The sequence below is a fragment of the Aplidium turbinatum genome, chromosome 1, assembly GCF_918807975.1.
Source record: "Aplidium turbinatum chromosome 1, kaAplTurb1.1, whole genome shotgun sequence".
Taxonomy (NCBI): domain Eukaryota; kingdom Metazoa; phylum Chordata; class Ascidiacea; order Aplousobranchia; family Polyclinidae; genus Aplidium; species Aplidium turbinatum.
The window spans coordinates 42,753,528-42,769,489 of record NC_137472.1 but is presented as its reverse complement, the minus strand read 5'-3'; the positions used below and the strand labels follow the sequence as shown (position 1 = coordinate 42,769,489).

Below are 15,962 nucleotides of genomic sequence, written 5' to 3'. Positions count from 1 at the left end.
CCTTCTTGAAGTGACAAAAGAGATAAATTCTTACAGTAGTGAGTTGTTTACTTGCGTTTTACATTTGCTTGTGAGAAATTTATTTTTGATCTTCGCAAGAACATACATAGCTATCCAAAGAACATACAGAGTTCAAACAAGTCAATAAGTGGCTGAACCAATGGTGTTCTCACTTTTGCAATAGAGTATTTCTTTATTCCACTTTCCGTTTGTATCACAAGTTATTTGCTGCGCGTTTCCACCACCATTAAGCAAATATCCATTTGCACAGGTCAGTAAACAAACATCACCTTCCAACGTCCCGCATGACACATTTGCAATATTAAAATTGCTCACAAGATAGAAGGTAAAGTACGCATTGAAGTTCAATGACCTGCATTTTGCTGCAATATACAATATACCGGTAAGCGACACAATTATCAGCCACTCGTGATTAAAATTATCATATCGTTTTCAAGCTGGCATGACTTAATACTTGCAATGATGACAAAACATAATTTCCAGGTCATACCAATCAACAGTTAAACAATTTTCAACGTTTTCAAAGTAGGCTAAACAACAGTCTATAAGGCCGATTCTTTCCTTGCAGTAAATGCAATGTACGCCAATAATATAGCAAATGCCTACGGTATAGCCTCCATGCTAAAACTTTCTGTAATATCGCAACAAAAGTCATATATGGCCTCGTCGTCGTTCGTATTTAATATTTATTTATCACGTATGAATGTTACGTTCTCTCAAAGGCGCCCATGGTCGGAAACCAGCATTCAACAGATCATACGGCACATAAACGAAGCTTACCTTTACAATAAACGAGATCACCAGACCACGTGCCATCGTCCCTGCACTGCCTTATATAACTTGAACCTTCAACTGAATAAAAAAGCATAAAAATGTAAAAAAAATTAATATATTATTAATATCGTTTCTAGCACTAGTTGCAACGTTTATCTAATAAAATTGAAAGTGAAAGCAACAACAAACAGGATGGTTTATTGCTTCACTGACGTTTCGCGCACCATGACAATGCGTATCCTCAGAGCGAATAACATACAAAATAAAATTTCACAAGGTTATATACTGCAGTGTGATTGAAAGCAAGAAAAAATGAAACACACAATATTTTTTTTTAACGAAGCAAATGCCTATAGCCTCCATGCTAAAACTTTTTGTAAAACGCTTACATGTGCTCTGGCATACCGCAACAAAAATCATATATGACATCATTGGCCAATTTTTTTAAATATTGTGTGTTTTATTTTTTCTTGCCTTCAATCGCACTGCAGTATATTACCTTGTAAAATTTTATTTTGTATGTTATTCGCTCTGAGGATGCGCATTGTCATGGTGCGCGAAACGTCAGTGAAGCAATAAACCATCCTGTTTGTTGTTGCTTTCACTTTCAATTTTATCAGATGAACGTTGCAACTAGTGCTAGAAACGATAATTGTCCTCATGAACACCCAAACTTTTCAGTATTTATATTATTGATATGTACGCTAAAAGCGAAACTCAATCTATTATATATCTTTATTAGTTTCGAAAATAAATTTTAGAAATAGTAGCATATATAATTTCGGATATATTACTACATTGTAGTAGCAGCAAACCAAACAGTCAACATTCATATTATAAGCATATCTGCACAAAATGGCATTTTAATCAAACTGAATAACTGTATGCAATTTATACGCTTTTTAGATGGCTGCATAATGCACATGCACTGCAACCATCATTTTTTCTTTGTAAAAACCCGTTTTCAGCCAGTGCAGAATCAAGCCAGCAGGGGCGCTAAGCATTTGCAACAGCTTGTGCCTATTTACAGTTTCATATTCAAATCAGTGGAAATATTCAAAAATTGAACATGAGCTTGGTGGTCGAGTGTTTCATCTTTCAATTTGACACTTCTTAAAATTAAACGCAATTACTTTTAAAATTCGTTACCAACAACGCATTCCCAAAAGTAATTTATTATTCTGCTGAAATACACATAAGTGAACGACATTGAACGCTTTTATAGGAAATTTCTGAAACAGTATCAATTTAAAATTATTCAACCAAAAAAGATTCAAGATAGAACAGGATAGTAGTTAAAATTTATGAGGTGGGTGGAATAAAAAAAATTAATATTACAAAAAAACATTGACATGAAAAACGATAAGTACTTATCATACCACCTGACACACAAATGTATATAATTCAAATTACTGTACAGTGTACATAAGTTGCCGATGATTTGCTAAGGAAAATTGACACATTTTAAATCCTTCAACAATTACAAAACAAGATGAAGCACAGCCTACCTATTCTATCGTCTTGAGCTGAGAACAACTGATACAATGGCGGACAATGAATAAAACACAACTGGCCCGAAACTGCGTTGGAAGAAGAGCAAGTTTGAGGAAAAAGAGTCCCTGGAGTGTTTAGGACAACCGGAGGACACATAGCTGAAATTAAACTACAATTTCTAAATCGTTAATTGCTTGCTTTATGGTAACATTGCTTGCTTTATGGTATTATCAACAACAATATTTAAAGATAAGATAAACTCTGCATATGAATGCAGCCACATCTTATAACAACAGAACTGGAATACCAATCACTCAGTACGTAAATGCGGTGAGAAAACAGCAAACCACATAATTTTGCAATGTTAACAGAGTTATCACGTTCTTATAAAAAAAAGTGAAACAAAATCAAGATTCTAGTATTTTTTGTTTGTACAAAGAATGCAATCTTACAAGTGCAAGAAGCAGGTGAGCCGCTCCAGTGGCCAGAAGACAAACATATCCTGCTGGCCGATCCAACAAGAGTAAATGAGCTCCGACAAGTGAACGTGCATAGCATTCCCAGGTATGTATTACTAGATTCATTGCAGGCGGGAGGATCCAATACCATGTTTATGGGTTTTTTAAAACCAGGACAAAGCCCATCGTCACCACTCTGAAGACCTGACGTAGCATAACATAGATTTAACCAGATTTAATTTATTTTGTTAATGGAGCGAAACTTTAGGAGTCGAAAGCGCACACAAAAAAACATTGGCCTTTACGAATCCTTCCAATACAAAGTTTGCACGTGCCTGAAACAAGGCGGCGTGAGTTTAGCTGCTTTCGCTGACAAAAAGGAAAGGAATTGTAGGCTGCTTTTTTCTTTGAAAATTATTTTTATGCAGGATTGTAAGTGGGTTGTGTATTTCAGGTCGAAACCAATCAGAACAGGCCTGAAAATTTATCTGCACCACAAAAGTTATATTTTATATTAAGTTAGCAAAGGCAAGTGATTTAGTGAAGTTAGCAAAGGCTATATGAAGATTAATACAGTTTCGGCTCCAGAATTTTTCAATTTAACCTAAATCCGGCTGGAAAAGCTCAGCGCTGTTATGTCTTTTCATTGAAATTAAAATCAAAAGATAGTACTTCACTTTCAAGAAGCAGCCATTATACCTATATTGGATGGTCCCCGAACTAATCCAATAGTGGCAAGTAGATTGAAATCAAGCGACGATAACCCGTTCTGGAAAAATCCTTCTTGAGACAAAGCTGTGAGAGTGTCGACTTGTGAAATATTTGCAAGACTAACGATCGCGATTGAGTCAGTGTCGATGCCAATGTTGGGTTCGTTTGTAGCCGCTTGCTTGACTCTGCCAACCAAGCTAGTAAGGTCAGCATCCGTAAGATCATTAGCCAGGTAAACCTGAACATGACAAAGTGTAAGTGCCAATATTAAACATACAAAACTTTCACCAAACACTAACTAGTTGCAGAAAGTACAAATGAAATAAAGGCGAATGACATAAATGCTCACTGCATCAAGAAAAGGTTACAAAAAGATTTGCAAAAGATAACGGTAACACATAACCTACGGTTCATACCCAGTTACCCACTACCCAGATGATACAAATCAAAGCATTAATTTCAACAAGAATATACGCGTCGTTCAAACCTTAAATAATGCTTCAATCCAGCTATATTGTATATCACTCACTGCACTAAAGTGATTTTTAAGTTAGGTTTGACAACTCCGCTTTAGTGGTTCAGCGGAAATATTGAAACCACAAAACTTCAGAGAATGCTTTTTTGCATTTGCAAGGATTAGTCATAGTTTCGATGCTGTCAAGTCATTTCTTAAATGCGTTAGCTTACTTGCCAAACGTCCTATTGACCTCTTCACTTTTGTGAAGTCACATTGAACATAAGCTAGCCTACTCTATAAAATGTAAGTTGGTAGGGGAATGTAGAAAGAACAGTGGGCGGCTGTTAAACCATGAATTTATTTCTTATTCATTTAAAGATTGTTGAACTTACCGTACCGGTTTGTCAAAAAAAAAAAAAAAAAATTACGAATAGACAGACAAACGCTCCTCCAAATAAACAACAAGGTTCTCGGGTCAAAAGGAAAGAAGGCCAAAAGGTGATTCAAAGATGCAACAAACATTTTAAGTGAAACTAATAATAATCCATAAACTAAAACTTTTTTTAAAAGGTAAGAAAGTAGTCAAACCAGTAGAAAGGCAACAAGAAGAAAGGAAGGCTGCTTTACCATCTGCACACCACACAAAGCTGAGCAATGAGCACACAGCTAGTTTGCAAACCATCACAGCCAAGCTTCACGCTAGCTGTATAGCCTACTTCGAATCCTACAACGTATGTCAAAAAGTAGTGCGAAGCAGACAGCGTTTTTGGCTTTCTTAGCCTTGTCAGTATCAGTACCTGACCGCCTTCTGACCACAAGCTGTCAACCAGAAAAAATTGAGGAAATTTACAAAGTTGCATCATATGAAATTCAGCCGCCATTGTCAAAGATTGTGGTCCAAAAGAAAGTTATAAACTTATTTTTGAGTTGGTGCCTCAAGTTTTGTGCAGAGTAAGTTGTAGAACTTATTGAGCTTCCACAAAAATTCTACAGATTGTGAGGATTCGGCGAGTTAGTTAAGGTCAGGAACCAATGCTCTAGCAAAAGAAATAATTTACGAGTAATGCAATTTCAAAATGGCGTATGAAAAGACCGTGCACATGAAAAATTGCATCTTTTAAATACGTATTTATCGTATATAAAACGATTCAAAGTAAAACACTCTACAAAAAGTGGAGAAAATATTATCTTAACTTACCCAATGCCGGATCAGCAGTGAGCGTCCAGATGTTGAAGCCAATCTACCAGCGATTATTCTTTTTTTCCTGCTTGCTTCCACACTGATGCGTCCATTTCCAGGCGCAACAAGAACATCCCCTAATCCGTCGCCATACTTAAAGGCAACAATGAGGGTGGAGTCTACGTTGAGTCCGGCCCCTTCATAAATGTTTTTCAGCTGAAGAAACCAAGAAATTGAACTACGAAAGGTGCACAAGTATTCTAACAAACATGCACATTCAAAAGCAATTGACACGACCACTGGCGGCAGAACATTCGAAAGGCGGCCAGCTTCAAAACAAGTAAGCACCTGAACCAAACTCAAATAACTTGGAAAAGAAACGTTGTAATGCAACAATAAATTAAGCCTACAATGGCGACAAATAATAAATTTAAAAAAAAAAATCCACTTTGGTCATGATCTAATTTTGCAAACATGATCCACTTTACAATCGATTTGAGCACAAGCCTATTTAACACAAGTTAAAAAAAAATACACGTTCACCTTTGGCTCAATTTTATTTCGCAGTTCTCGAGCTTCAAGATTGCCAATGAATTTTAACTGTTTATTATATACGAGCTCTGCCCCATCAACTGTGTGTACTTTCATAGAACCTTGCAAAGCAGGCAAATTGATGTTTTGTAAAGAGAACGTTCCTTTTCGTTTGCTCACCCCAGCTCCGAGTAGAATAACTGAAAGACAAGTCGATTTTTCATGTAGACAATGAAATTTACCGATCAAGCCAATCTTCTATCCCAAAAGTGCAAATCTTTTTGTAAAGAACTAGCTACAGTAGTGTGATCTTGTTGGACAAACAAATGCACAAGTACTGTGCTTATTCTCAAGGAATAAGTGAAATTAAAAACTGCATGAGACAAGCACTTACTTGCCACTAGTATGAAAATGATGCCAAGGATTGCAACAGAAAACCATGGCCAGAATAACTTCCAATACCGCGAAAGAGAAACTTCTTCCTTTATAACTTTGGGTAGTAGGCCTATAAGAAAATTGTATAGAGAAAAATGTGTCCACTTTAATGTATTCCTTACTACCAGACAATTTTCTTTTTTATCTACAAGCAGAGCTGCTCTGATTGATCGGCATAAAACAGAAATATAGCGTTACTAAAACATTGCAAAACACATTTTAAAAAGAACTTGACTTCATCTTCAAATATCGTTTGAGACCAACCACTTGAAGGACGGCAACAGACCTGTCAAGCGTGATTGGTTTGTCAATTGTCAGTCAATAATTAGTTTAAGTCACAGAATGCAAATGAAGATGATCATCCAATGAGCAAAAGTTGCCCTCTTTACACCATTTAGCATTAAAAAAAAATAAACTTTTGCTGTTTCGGTATTAGTTTACGCGGAATGGCCCGTTTCGGCGAGTCTGATTCGGCGAGTCCAATTCGGCGAAAGCCCTTTTCAGCGAGTTCCCTATTCGGCAATTTTTTGAATTTTTTTTTAACTTATCGGGTACCGTAGCCTAATTATTATTGCCGTTTTAGGGGTTGGGGTAAGGGTTAGAGGTAAGGGTTGGGGTTAAACTTTAAAGGTTAGGGTTAAAGGTTAGGGTTAAAGGTTAGGGTCTTATTTCAACGTTTAGCGACATTAAAACGATGAAAAAGCGGCAATCATAATTAGGCTACGGTACGCCTACCTGATAATTTTTTAAAAAATTCAAAAAATTGCCGAATAGGAAACTTGCCGAAAAGGGCTCTCGCCGAATAGGGCACTCGCTGAATCGGACTAGCCGAATTGGACTCGCCGAATAGTAGCAGACCCAGTTTACGGTCCACAGACTCCACACCCATTGAAACAAATCACCATGGTACAGGCAAAAATTGAAAGAATGGTGTATTAACTACATGTGTGCGTCATACCTTTAGCATGATGTTTCTTATTCTCAACCTCAATCACAGATTCATGTGAGTTTATTTTGTCTCGCTTTGACGCTTTTGTTTTCACAAGGTCTTGTTCTTTTACTGTATCAGGAATTTTTGAATGAAGAACGTCTATTGTTACATCATGCACAGCAATTTCTTCTACTCTCTTCTCACTCCCAGCAGCTTCTTTCTAACGAAAATCAACATACAACGTCTTTAAAATTGAATTAACACAACAAATTTGCTTATCACAAAGAGTGAAGACTACAATGTCGAGGCAAATGGAGGTAATTATTTGCTTTCGCACTACTGTCTCCTTTCTTTGATAATAATCTTTCCATAAACATTTACAGTATAGCACTGAAGATGAAAACAGTATAGTTTTCGAGACGTTTGTTGAACAAGAGTTTAGCATAATACACATATGTGTAGCTAGGGGAGACAAAGGGGCCATGCCCTCCTTCCAATTTTCTCAAACATTAACTCTCAATATTTGCATTTCTAGCATTTTATGAGCAGACGGTAAGCTGGGTTTTTTTTCGGTCATCCATCAGTCATTGACTGATTTTTTAGCAAAATGTCTGAAAAAAATATAGTCAATTCGGTCAAAATATGCAATAAAAGGTGTCTGCGGCAGGGTGTTAAAAGGTTGAGTTTCGCTGATGAACGTTGAAGAAACGTTTGTCTGTTCTAACTTTTCTCAGATAAAACACGACGTTTCTCAGCAATATATACTTTATGTTGTAGCTAGTCAGGAAGTGCAAATTTTGGTTTGTATCAGCTACCTGAAAGGAAATATTTTCATCAGAAAAAATGACCAAAATAAATAAAAAATGAGCGAATTTTTTCAAGTCATTTCGGACAAATGACCGAAAAGTCTCAGCAAAAAAAAAATAAAGTCTTATTTGCAATCAGGTCGAGATTTGTTCTCTGCGATTTCGAACGTTTGATCAGCTTATCATATTAGTTCTGAAAATCGCAGTTCACTGAGAGGGCAACACCTAAGCGACAAAATTGGTGAGTTTTTTTTTCAACAAAATCTCAAGATTTCTATAAATTGGTCGGGAAAGCTGTTTACACCAAGATGCTAGTTACTACAAAGAAGCAAAATTGTCGTCACAAGCATGGAAACTGGTCAAAATGTGTACCCTATATGCAAATGTAAGAAAACAGGAACATAATGACTTCCATTGTCAAGATGAGATGTTCTGTGTTTCAAATAGCCTCACATCGTTTTTTATGGATATTTTGTAATAAAGAAAATTTTTTGAAGTTTGTTCAATTTTGCATTGACGGCGGAGATGAAGATTGAAAAAGCATTTTTACTCAAATGGCCGGGAAAGCTCAGTTTGCAAGCAAAACCCAATGGAACAAAATGAGATTCCCAGGGTAACCAGCAATATGATAGTGCAAGAGATTGCCATTGAGACTACCAAATCATTTGTGTCTGTAACAGGATGGCTAGTTGTGAGGTAATTCTGGCAAAGAACAACTCAGCACTGTTTTAAGGTGCATAAAAGCGTCACAGGATTTGTAAGAATAGATTTTGCTTTGAAAATTTCATTAAGTATTTTAGCTCATCTCTCTGGGATAAGAGTGGGTTTCCAAAACCTTGTCAGGCAGATCTATAGGCTAGGTAGCCAACATTAACAATGTCAGATCACTTAAGTGGTGAACAAACAGTACACGCATTCGCAATCTATGTCATTATAGCATTACCCGCAGCAACTGTTGAGGCTGAGAGATCTTTTTAATGTAAGAAACGAGTCAAGATACTGCTCAGTGATGCCTTGTGATCTCCTTTCAGACTAGAAGGTTATGTGCTCCATCGCCACCGTAAAAGATCAATGGGAAAAGGATAAATAATCGAGTTGTAAGGCTACTGGCCTTGTTGGTGGAAGCGACAAATGGACTTTTAATTGTGGTGGTATTTGCTAATAATGTTGTAAATATTTATTATGTTTTATTTAAAAAAAGGTTTGGAGAAGTGAATTTTATATTGATAAAGCTAGCTGCTTATCTTTTAAATGATATTGAGGTTTTCTTAATTAACCTCAATCAAAAACGAGAGTTTATTTAGTTAACCTCTATTGATATCAATTAATCATGAAACGCTGTTTGATAACTGTTCTTTTTTTTTCTTTAGTTGAAACTTTTTTGCTGAAACTTTACTTGGCTAACATCAATTATAAGATAATTCCTTTGAATAAACAGATGTCGCTGTGGAATTTTAGAATTCTCGGAAAAAGCTTTCTTGAAAAAGGCAGTCTCCGAATTGGATTCTTTGAAATGGATTCTCAGAATAGGAGCATACCGCACATATAACCACGCATTGAACACACTTGATATTAAAACTAGGTACACAAAACATTTATACCAATTAATGCTACCAAAATTTCTGCAACTACTGAAAAATACCTCAGATATTGGTTCCTCTTTTGCTACCGGTACTTCTGTTGTTTCTCTCTCATTTGTACTATTGGGAATATCAGGCTTTGAATGCTTTGCTTTCGCATGAACTGAGGTTTCACTAGCAATCTTTCCTTCTTCTGTTTCTTTTGCCACTTCTGTTGTTTCTCCCTCATTTGCACTATTGGGAATATCAGGCTTTGCTTCCACATGACCTGAGGTACTATTGGCAGCCTTTTCCTTTTCTGTATTGTCAGTAGTAGCTCCTGTTGTAGTTTCAGTTGGCTCATGATTTTCTGGATTATCCATTTTAAATAAATAAACACATCCAGCACACAATTTACATTTAAGGCAACTGGCCTATCTAAACTGTAAACCTGTAAACTATTGTTTTTAATATCCAATATACACTGAACATATTTAAAGGAATTATTAGCCTAAACCATTTATGGATTAAATTGCAAACATGGCATATCGAGACAATCATTTAGTTACCAGTTAAAATTTTAAATTTTCCCTGGGTTAAAAAAAGGAAGAAAAACACGATGCTGTGTAAACGTCTGTGTGTTGCATCTGCACGTACAATTCACTGCACACTACACTTTTTCACAATAAATGCAAAAAATAATTGCTGTTGTTGAGCAATTGTCAGTCGGTCTGTTGGGTTGTTGTCACAATCATCTCAGCCACCTTCTTCCATTTCTCCCAAAGCTTAAGTGCCAATTGTGGTTCATTTGCGATCAACTCCGGGACAGTCAACTGGCCGTGTGTCGACGAATGGATAATTGGGCGCTCTAGCAGGACATGCTTGACAGTTTCTTCTCCACTCTTGCAACATACTATGGCTGCTGATCTTCCAGTCTTTTGCTGTTGTTATTAAAATAACATTTTCATTTCATTGATTTCATTTTTGTTTGTGGTCTAAAACCAAAAGAGGAAAAAAAAATTGTACAAGCAACTCAGAAACATACATACTAGTAGAGGTAGGGGGTACAACACATTTTTTGGGGGGTAGTGTCAAAAACATCAGTGTCCAACCATTTTGGAAACAGTTTTGTTGTTTAGCTTCAAAACTGCAAAAAATATTAAAATCCGTCAACTACACATCAGTAGACATCATTTACAAGATTAGTTTTTTCAAATTTGCGAAACGAAGAATACCGGTTACACAAAAGAAAGCTAAATTTCAATGATGTGTACAATTAACTCACACCAACAATTCAAAATATATGGCAGCCTTTTTTGCAAGGAAATCAGGTTTGCAAGTGTAGTTTGCGAGATTCGGTCCCCAGCTGTATGACCATGATCAATTTTTCTTGAGACCGAACCTAGAAAATGGAAGTTCGATAGCAGAACTTTCGGGCGCGCAAGTGTGAAAATGGTGGCTGCATGCCTGATTCCTTTTCCCGAAGTGTGAAAACATACACTGCGTAGCATTTTTCGGGTACCATAGTTGCAGTTTTACAGTTTCGGTAGTTCAGGCTCCTTGTACGGAAGTGTGAGTTTCACACTTCGGTAGCAGGAATCCGGTTACCGCAGCGTGAAACTCACACTTTCGTGCAAGGAGCCTGAAAAAAGTCACTTCGAAAATATAGCCTAAATCAATACTATTTGAACGTGCATTTTTATCTGTTTTACTTCAAGTTCAAAGATAAAAATACGTTTATAATGTCATCTGCATTCTTAAGCGTAAATTTCATCATGTGTCCACCAGTCATTTCCCAATCACCATCTGGTTTACATAGCAACACTTGCTCCATGTCAACATCCTCAACGCCATTATGTTCGGGGTATTTCCATAGCCGGCTGCTTTTAGGTTGTACTCTATGCAAATGTTCAACTTCTACCACCATGTTTCCTTTGTGGGAACGTACATACCCAATAAACCATGTAGGTCCGTCTGCCATTTCCCACACTGTAACGCATAAGCTGCTTTCCTCCAAATTGTTTGCTTCGCAAATATCCGGAACAGGGTGAACTCCAGTTTCGGTAATATGTACCGCATGAAGGACATCTTGATCACTTGGCAAGTCCATGATTGTTACACTACTGGAGACTAATGGATCAGTATCACTCAACAAAATGCACAGATTTTCGACACCTTCCTCATGGGAAATATTGCTCAGTTTGAATAATCCGGGCATTCGAATTACATCCACTTTGTGTGTATGACGGTAATATGCCAATTCTACTGTTACAATTTTTTCCTGCTTGTCACAGTTTGATGCCAGGATCGATCCAAGTTCTGTTGTGGATGTGCATTGTGCAAGGACCATTCCACGTTTTGCACAATTCTAATAATTTTGTTGCATAGGCCTAATCCTTTTCTTGTCGTTTCATTAATCTGGCCTTATTAGTTTCTTTTACCTTCAGGATTTTCATGATTTGTTTTGATATATTGTCGACTCTTCCTTGATTGCTTTGGTAGGTATAAGGTCATGTCAGAGCGTATGCCTCTTGCATTGAACTTATTGCGATATTTCACTACTACTGACAGGTGGTTAAACTTGCCCAGGTCACGCTCACAATCGAGGTTGTAAATTAGTAAGTTTTGAAGATCCTGCTCTGAAAGTTTGTCCAATTTTGTGGCACGACATTTTTGATTTTCTTGAGCAAAACCATATTCTCGACCACATTGTAACTGTATGGCTGCTGCAGAATCATAGCACATATCCTGTAAGATTTTAGATTTCAAGACTGTATCTGGTGTATATTATATATATCGGTACATGTTTATAGTGCACAACAAAATCACCTAAAGTATCCATTTTGCCATTCTTAAGATCTTCAAATACAGGGTCATCAATAATAATTAACATTACAAGAGATCCAATTCAAAACCTGGCAAAGGTGGCCTATGGAATCATATTCACAGTTCTCAAGAAGGATTTGAAGATGATCCCATTCAAACACATGAAGAAACAGTTGCTAAATACCAGTACCATTGAGAAACGTCTCTCCAGAGTCAGATTTCTGCTCTCACGCATTGAAGGAGGAGGCATTGGAGGCATGCTGCCAAACCTTGTGTTCAGCGATGAGAAGAAATTTGATGTCCAGCATCATTTTAACAGTCAGAATGATCGTGTTTGGTCAATAGATGGTGACGTGGAACCCAGGGTAGTCACTCGAAGACAAGGGGTGGCATCAGTGATGGTGTGGACCGCAGTCAACAAATCAGGAAGAAGTCCATTGATTTTTTTGGATCAAGGAGTGAAATTGAACCAAGAAAACCACCGAAATGATATTCTTGAGGGTTCATTGTTGCCTTGAGAAAAGAAACACTTCAAAAAACGTAATTGGTCATTCCAATAAGATTCTGCCCCTTCACATGGAGCTAAGAGAATGTGCCGTTCTTCATTTCCAAGGAAGAATGGCCTCCTTCATCCCTTAGACTTTGGCATCTGGTCTTACCTTGAGAGCAAGGTTTCAAGTAAACACCACCAAAGTTTGGAAGCGCTGAAGGTTAATCTGAAAAAGAATGAGCCAAAATACCTCAAAGACTTATTCGTGGTTTCTCAACAGTATGGCTTTTGCAAAGCAAATGATATGGTCGATGATCAGATGACATTGCAATTACAACATGCTCTTCTACCTGCAAGTTCTTGCTTGCAGCATCAGTCATTAAACTATCTGTTTTGTCCCAAAATTGCTTGGCTGTGACAATAGAAGGTGTAGTCAGTGAGGCTGCTGTAGCCAATCTTTCGTAGGTTTCAACTATTAACTTCGTAATATTCTTCCTGTCTTCATTCGCAAAGAAAATTGTTCAAATTTTCACTATTCTAAAGGTCACAAAATGAGAGGTCAAGCTTCTGCTCTTGGGGTCAACTAAGGTCAAAATGAAATTAAAGATGTGCGGAACAATAAAGTGGGTCAAGTGGAACGTACCTAGCATACGTGCATGAAGAGGACCTACACTCTACTCAACAGTCTTTATTATGAATTCATCAAAACATGCCGAAAACCGAATATTTACGTTTTTTCTCACAAATATGGTCAAAATTTTAAAAATTGTGTCTACTGATCAAAAATAAATATTTTTCAAATATTTTTGCATATTGTTGATAGTTATCATAAATACTTTCCAAAAAATGTGGACAGAGCAAAATCTGAGAAGGTCACACTTTATCCCCTACCTCTAATACTAGTTCATTGATTTTTCATAATTCATACAGCAAAAACGCATAGCACAAAACGTTTGTCAGTAAGATAAGAATGGAGGCAGTTTCACAAATAATAATGTAATCACAAGTAAAAGTATTTTTAGTTCTGTCACAACTCATTTTGATAGAATGTTGAATAACTTATAGTAACAATACTTCCACTTCCACAATCACACTTTTATCACTTTTCAATTAGTTTCCAACTATCCTGTTTCTTTAATTTCGTATTAAGCTTTAATTTCGTATTTGTTTGTCAGCATTGATGTTTGTTTGCATCTATCTGCCATTGTATATCGCCAAACTTTATAATGTAGGCTCAGGCCTCAAAACTCCCGGCGGACATGCCCACCGTCACAGCATGTGATGTCTGCGCAAAGTACCATCTAGATCGGTCATATTTGTCCGCCGAGAAACAAAACAGGAACTAGCGATACAAATCGTCATTGCATAGCACAAACAATTATTGCAATAATATATTTTCCAGCGCATTCTAGCGCGCATGTAAAAAATGTGAATACTGTATCCCTTAGCTTCCATTCAAGGAGGAAAACTTTCGATTTTAATGTTGCTTCAAGGATTGATGACATTGAATCAGCATAACAAAGGTGAATTCTTTGCTAAGAATCGGTAGGAGTACAGGTACTTCTGCACTAATCACACGCAATTTAGTTCAAGTTTTACGTCACAATATCTGGCTTTGATCTCCGAGTAGGCTAATGATGATACGGCAAGGTTGGTTACTAAATTAGATTATACGAGTACGCTATTACAGCAAGATGCAACAAAATTTGTTAAGTTTTGGTATTACAGTAAGAAAGAAAAGACCAAAGGAAAATTCACTTTCGCTCACATGACACGCAAAAATAAACTTAAAGAAAAAAGCCTGTAAAACTTTGCACAGCAGAGTTTCACAGTTTCAGAGTTTGCACACAGAGTTTCAGAGTTAGAAAATAGTAGCGTCATTGTAGCAATTTTCCGATTCCTTCCCAGAGTATTGTGACGCAATAAGCCACACGACCTCGTTCGGGGGAAGTTAATCAGTTATAATATGTGACGTATTGACCAGCTACACGGCGCTTTGACTCTTCAAGCGCAAGTCGTTGGTCTGATGAAAGCCTTTCAGAGTGACTTTACTGATTTTTTAAAAAGCCTTCTAAAACCGTAGTTATAGTTCTGAAATGGCGAAGAATTATTATCAAGATAAAGTGATTAAGCATGACGATCGACGGCTAAAACTGGTGTGTCCGCCGTGAGACTTGATTTGTCCGCCGAGATAGCTACTCAGACCGGACAGTGGACACGTTTGTCCGCAGTCAACAAAAACGAGTTTCGAGGCCTGTAGGCTACTTCGAATTATATGCTAGTCACTTTGAACTTTAGCTCTTAATACGCGTAGATACTAAACTGAGCGAACTGCACCTCGTTATTGACACTCCCAAGAAAAAACAAAGCGGAAGAAATCAAGAAAAACGTTTTTCAATCGTTGTCACAATGCTTCAGTGGCACCATGCTGGCGTTTATCAGCTACGGTACCGTACTTCTGTTTCTTTTGTTATCTTGGGAGCAGTGCTCTTGTTGCAACAAGTACCGTATTATAGATCTTTTAATTGAGATCGATCCGCAATGAAGGTCAAACTAATGCAAATTTGAACTTAAAAACATTTGCTTTAGGATTTTTTTTTAAATAATTTGCGGGGGGCAGCCACCCCGAGCTAAATTCACGGGAGGGCACCGCCCCTCCGAAGTCGGCGCCTATGCTCTCAACCAGGGTCTTCAAACCCCAAGGAGTCTGCAAAACGTTTTCAGGGAGTCCGTGAAAGTTTCCGAAATGACGATAAATTAAGATATTTAGAGATTGATTGATTGATTGTGCTGTATTTAATACAAGTGATTCTCAAACTGTGCGTCGCAATGCCTTAGTGCAACAGTGCGTTTTTTTGGAATTTCAAAAGGTGTCACACAAAGGTTCGGCTTGCTAACTTAACAAAATTCATATTTAAAAAATTTAACTTTATTATAAATATAAGGCTACGTATGTTCAACTTAAATTTTTTGGAGACAGCAGAATTATCGATCAATGCTTATTACTTAATTCAGAAATGCAATGGTTGGTCAACATCTTACCAGCCAAGATTGCCAAGTGTTTTTTTTTTTAATTTCCAATTTTTAATTTTTTAATTCCCAATTGCTGCTGAAAAGCAACCCAAAAACAGACCAAAATATGACAAATTTTTACAAAATATAGCAAAATCGAAAAAATTTCAGTGAAAATAGAATTTGTTTGTTTGTTTATCTTTATCCTGCATTGCGGGAAAGCGGACTTGAGCGCTATGCATCGGTGTACGACGCCTTCCGACATACACCTGACCCA

At 37.1% G+C, this 15,962-nt stretch overlaps 1 protein-coding gene across 1 annotated transcript in view; it reads right to left on the bottom strand.

Annotated features, from left to right (window-relative positions):
- The window catches only part of LOC145766026 (uncharacterized), a 48,111-nt gene extending 38,371 nt beyond the window's left edge, over window positions 1–9,740 (bottom strand). The window contains exons 1-10 of the mRNA XM_082577680.1: window positions 9,441–9,740; window positions 7,020–7,212; window positions 6,021–6,131; window positions 5,639–5,826; window positions 5,114–5,311; window positions 3,447–3,696; window positions 2,742–2,951; window positions 2,304–2,447; window positions 802–873; window positions 174–383 (exon numbers count right to left, since the gene is read on the bottom strand). Coding sequence (XP_082433806.1) covers window positions 174–383; window positions 802–873; window positions 2,304–2,447; window positions 2,742–2,951; window positions 3,447–3,696; window positions 5,114–5,311; window positions 5,639–5,826; window positions 6,021–6,131; window positions 7,020–7,212; window positions 9,441–9,740 — 1,876 coding nt within the window. The remainder of the gene's footprint in view (window positions 1–173; window positions 384–801; window positions 874–2,303; window positions 2,448–2,741; window positions 2,952–3,446; window positions 3,697–5,113; window positions 5,312–5,638; window positions 5,827–6,020; window positions 6,132–7,019; window positions 7,213–9,440) is intronic.
- Window positions 9,741–15,962: the final 6,222 nt, after the last annotated feature.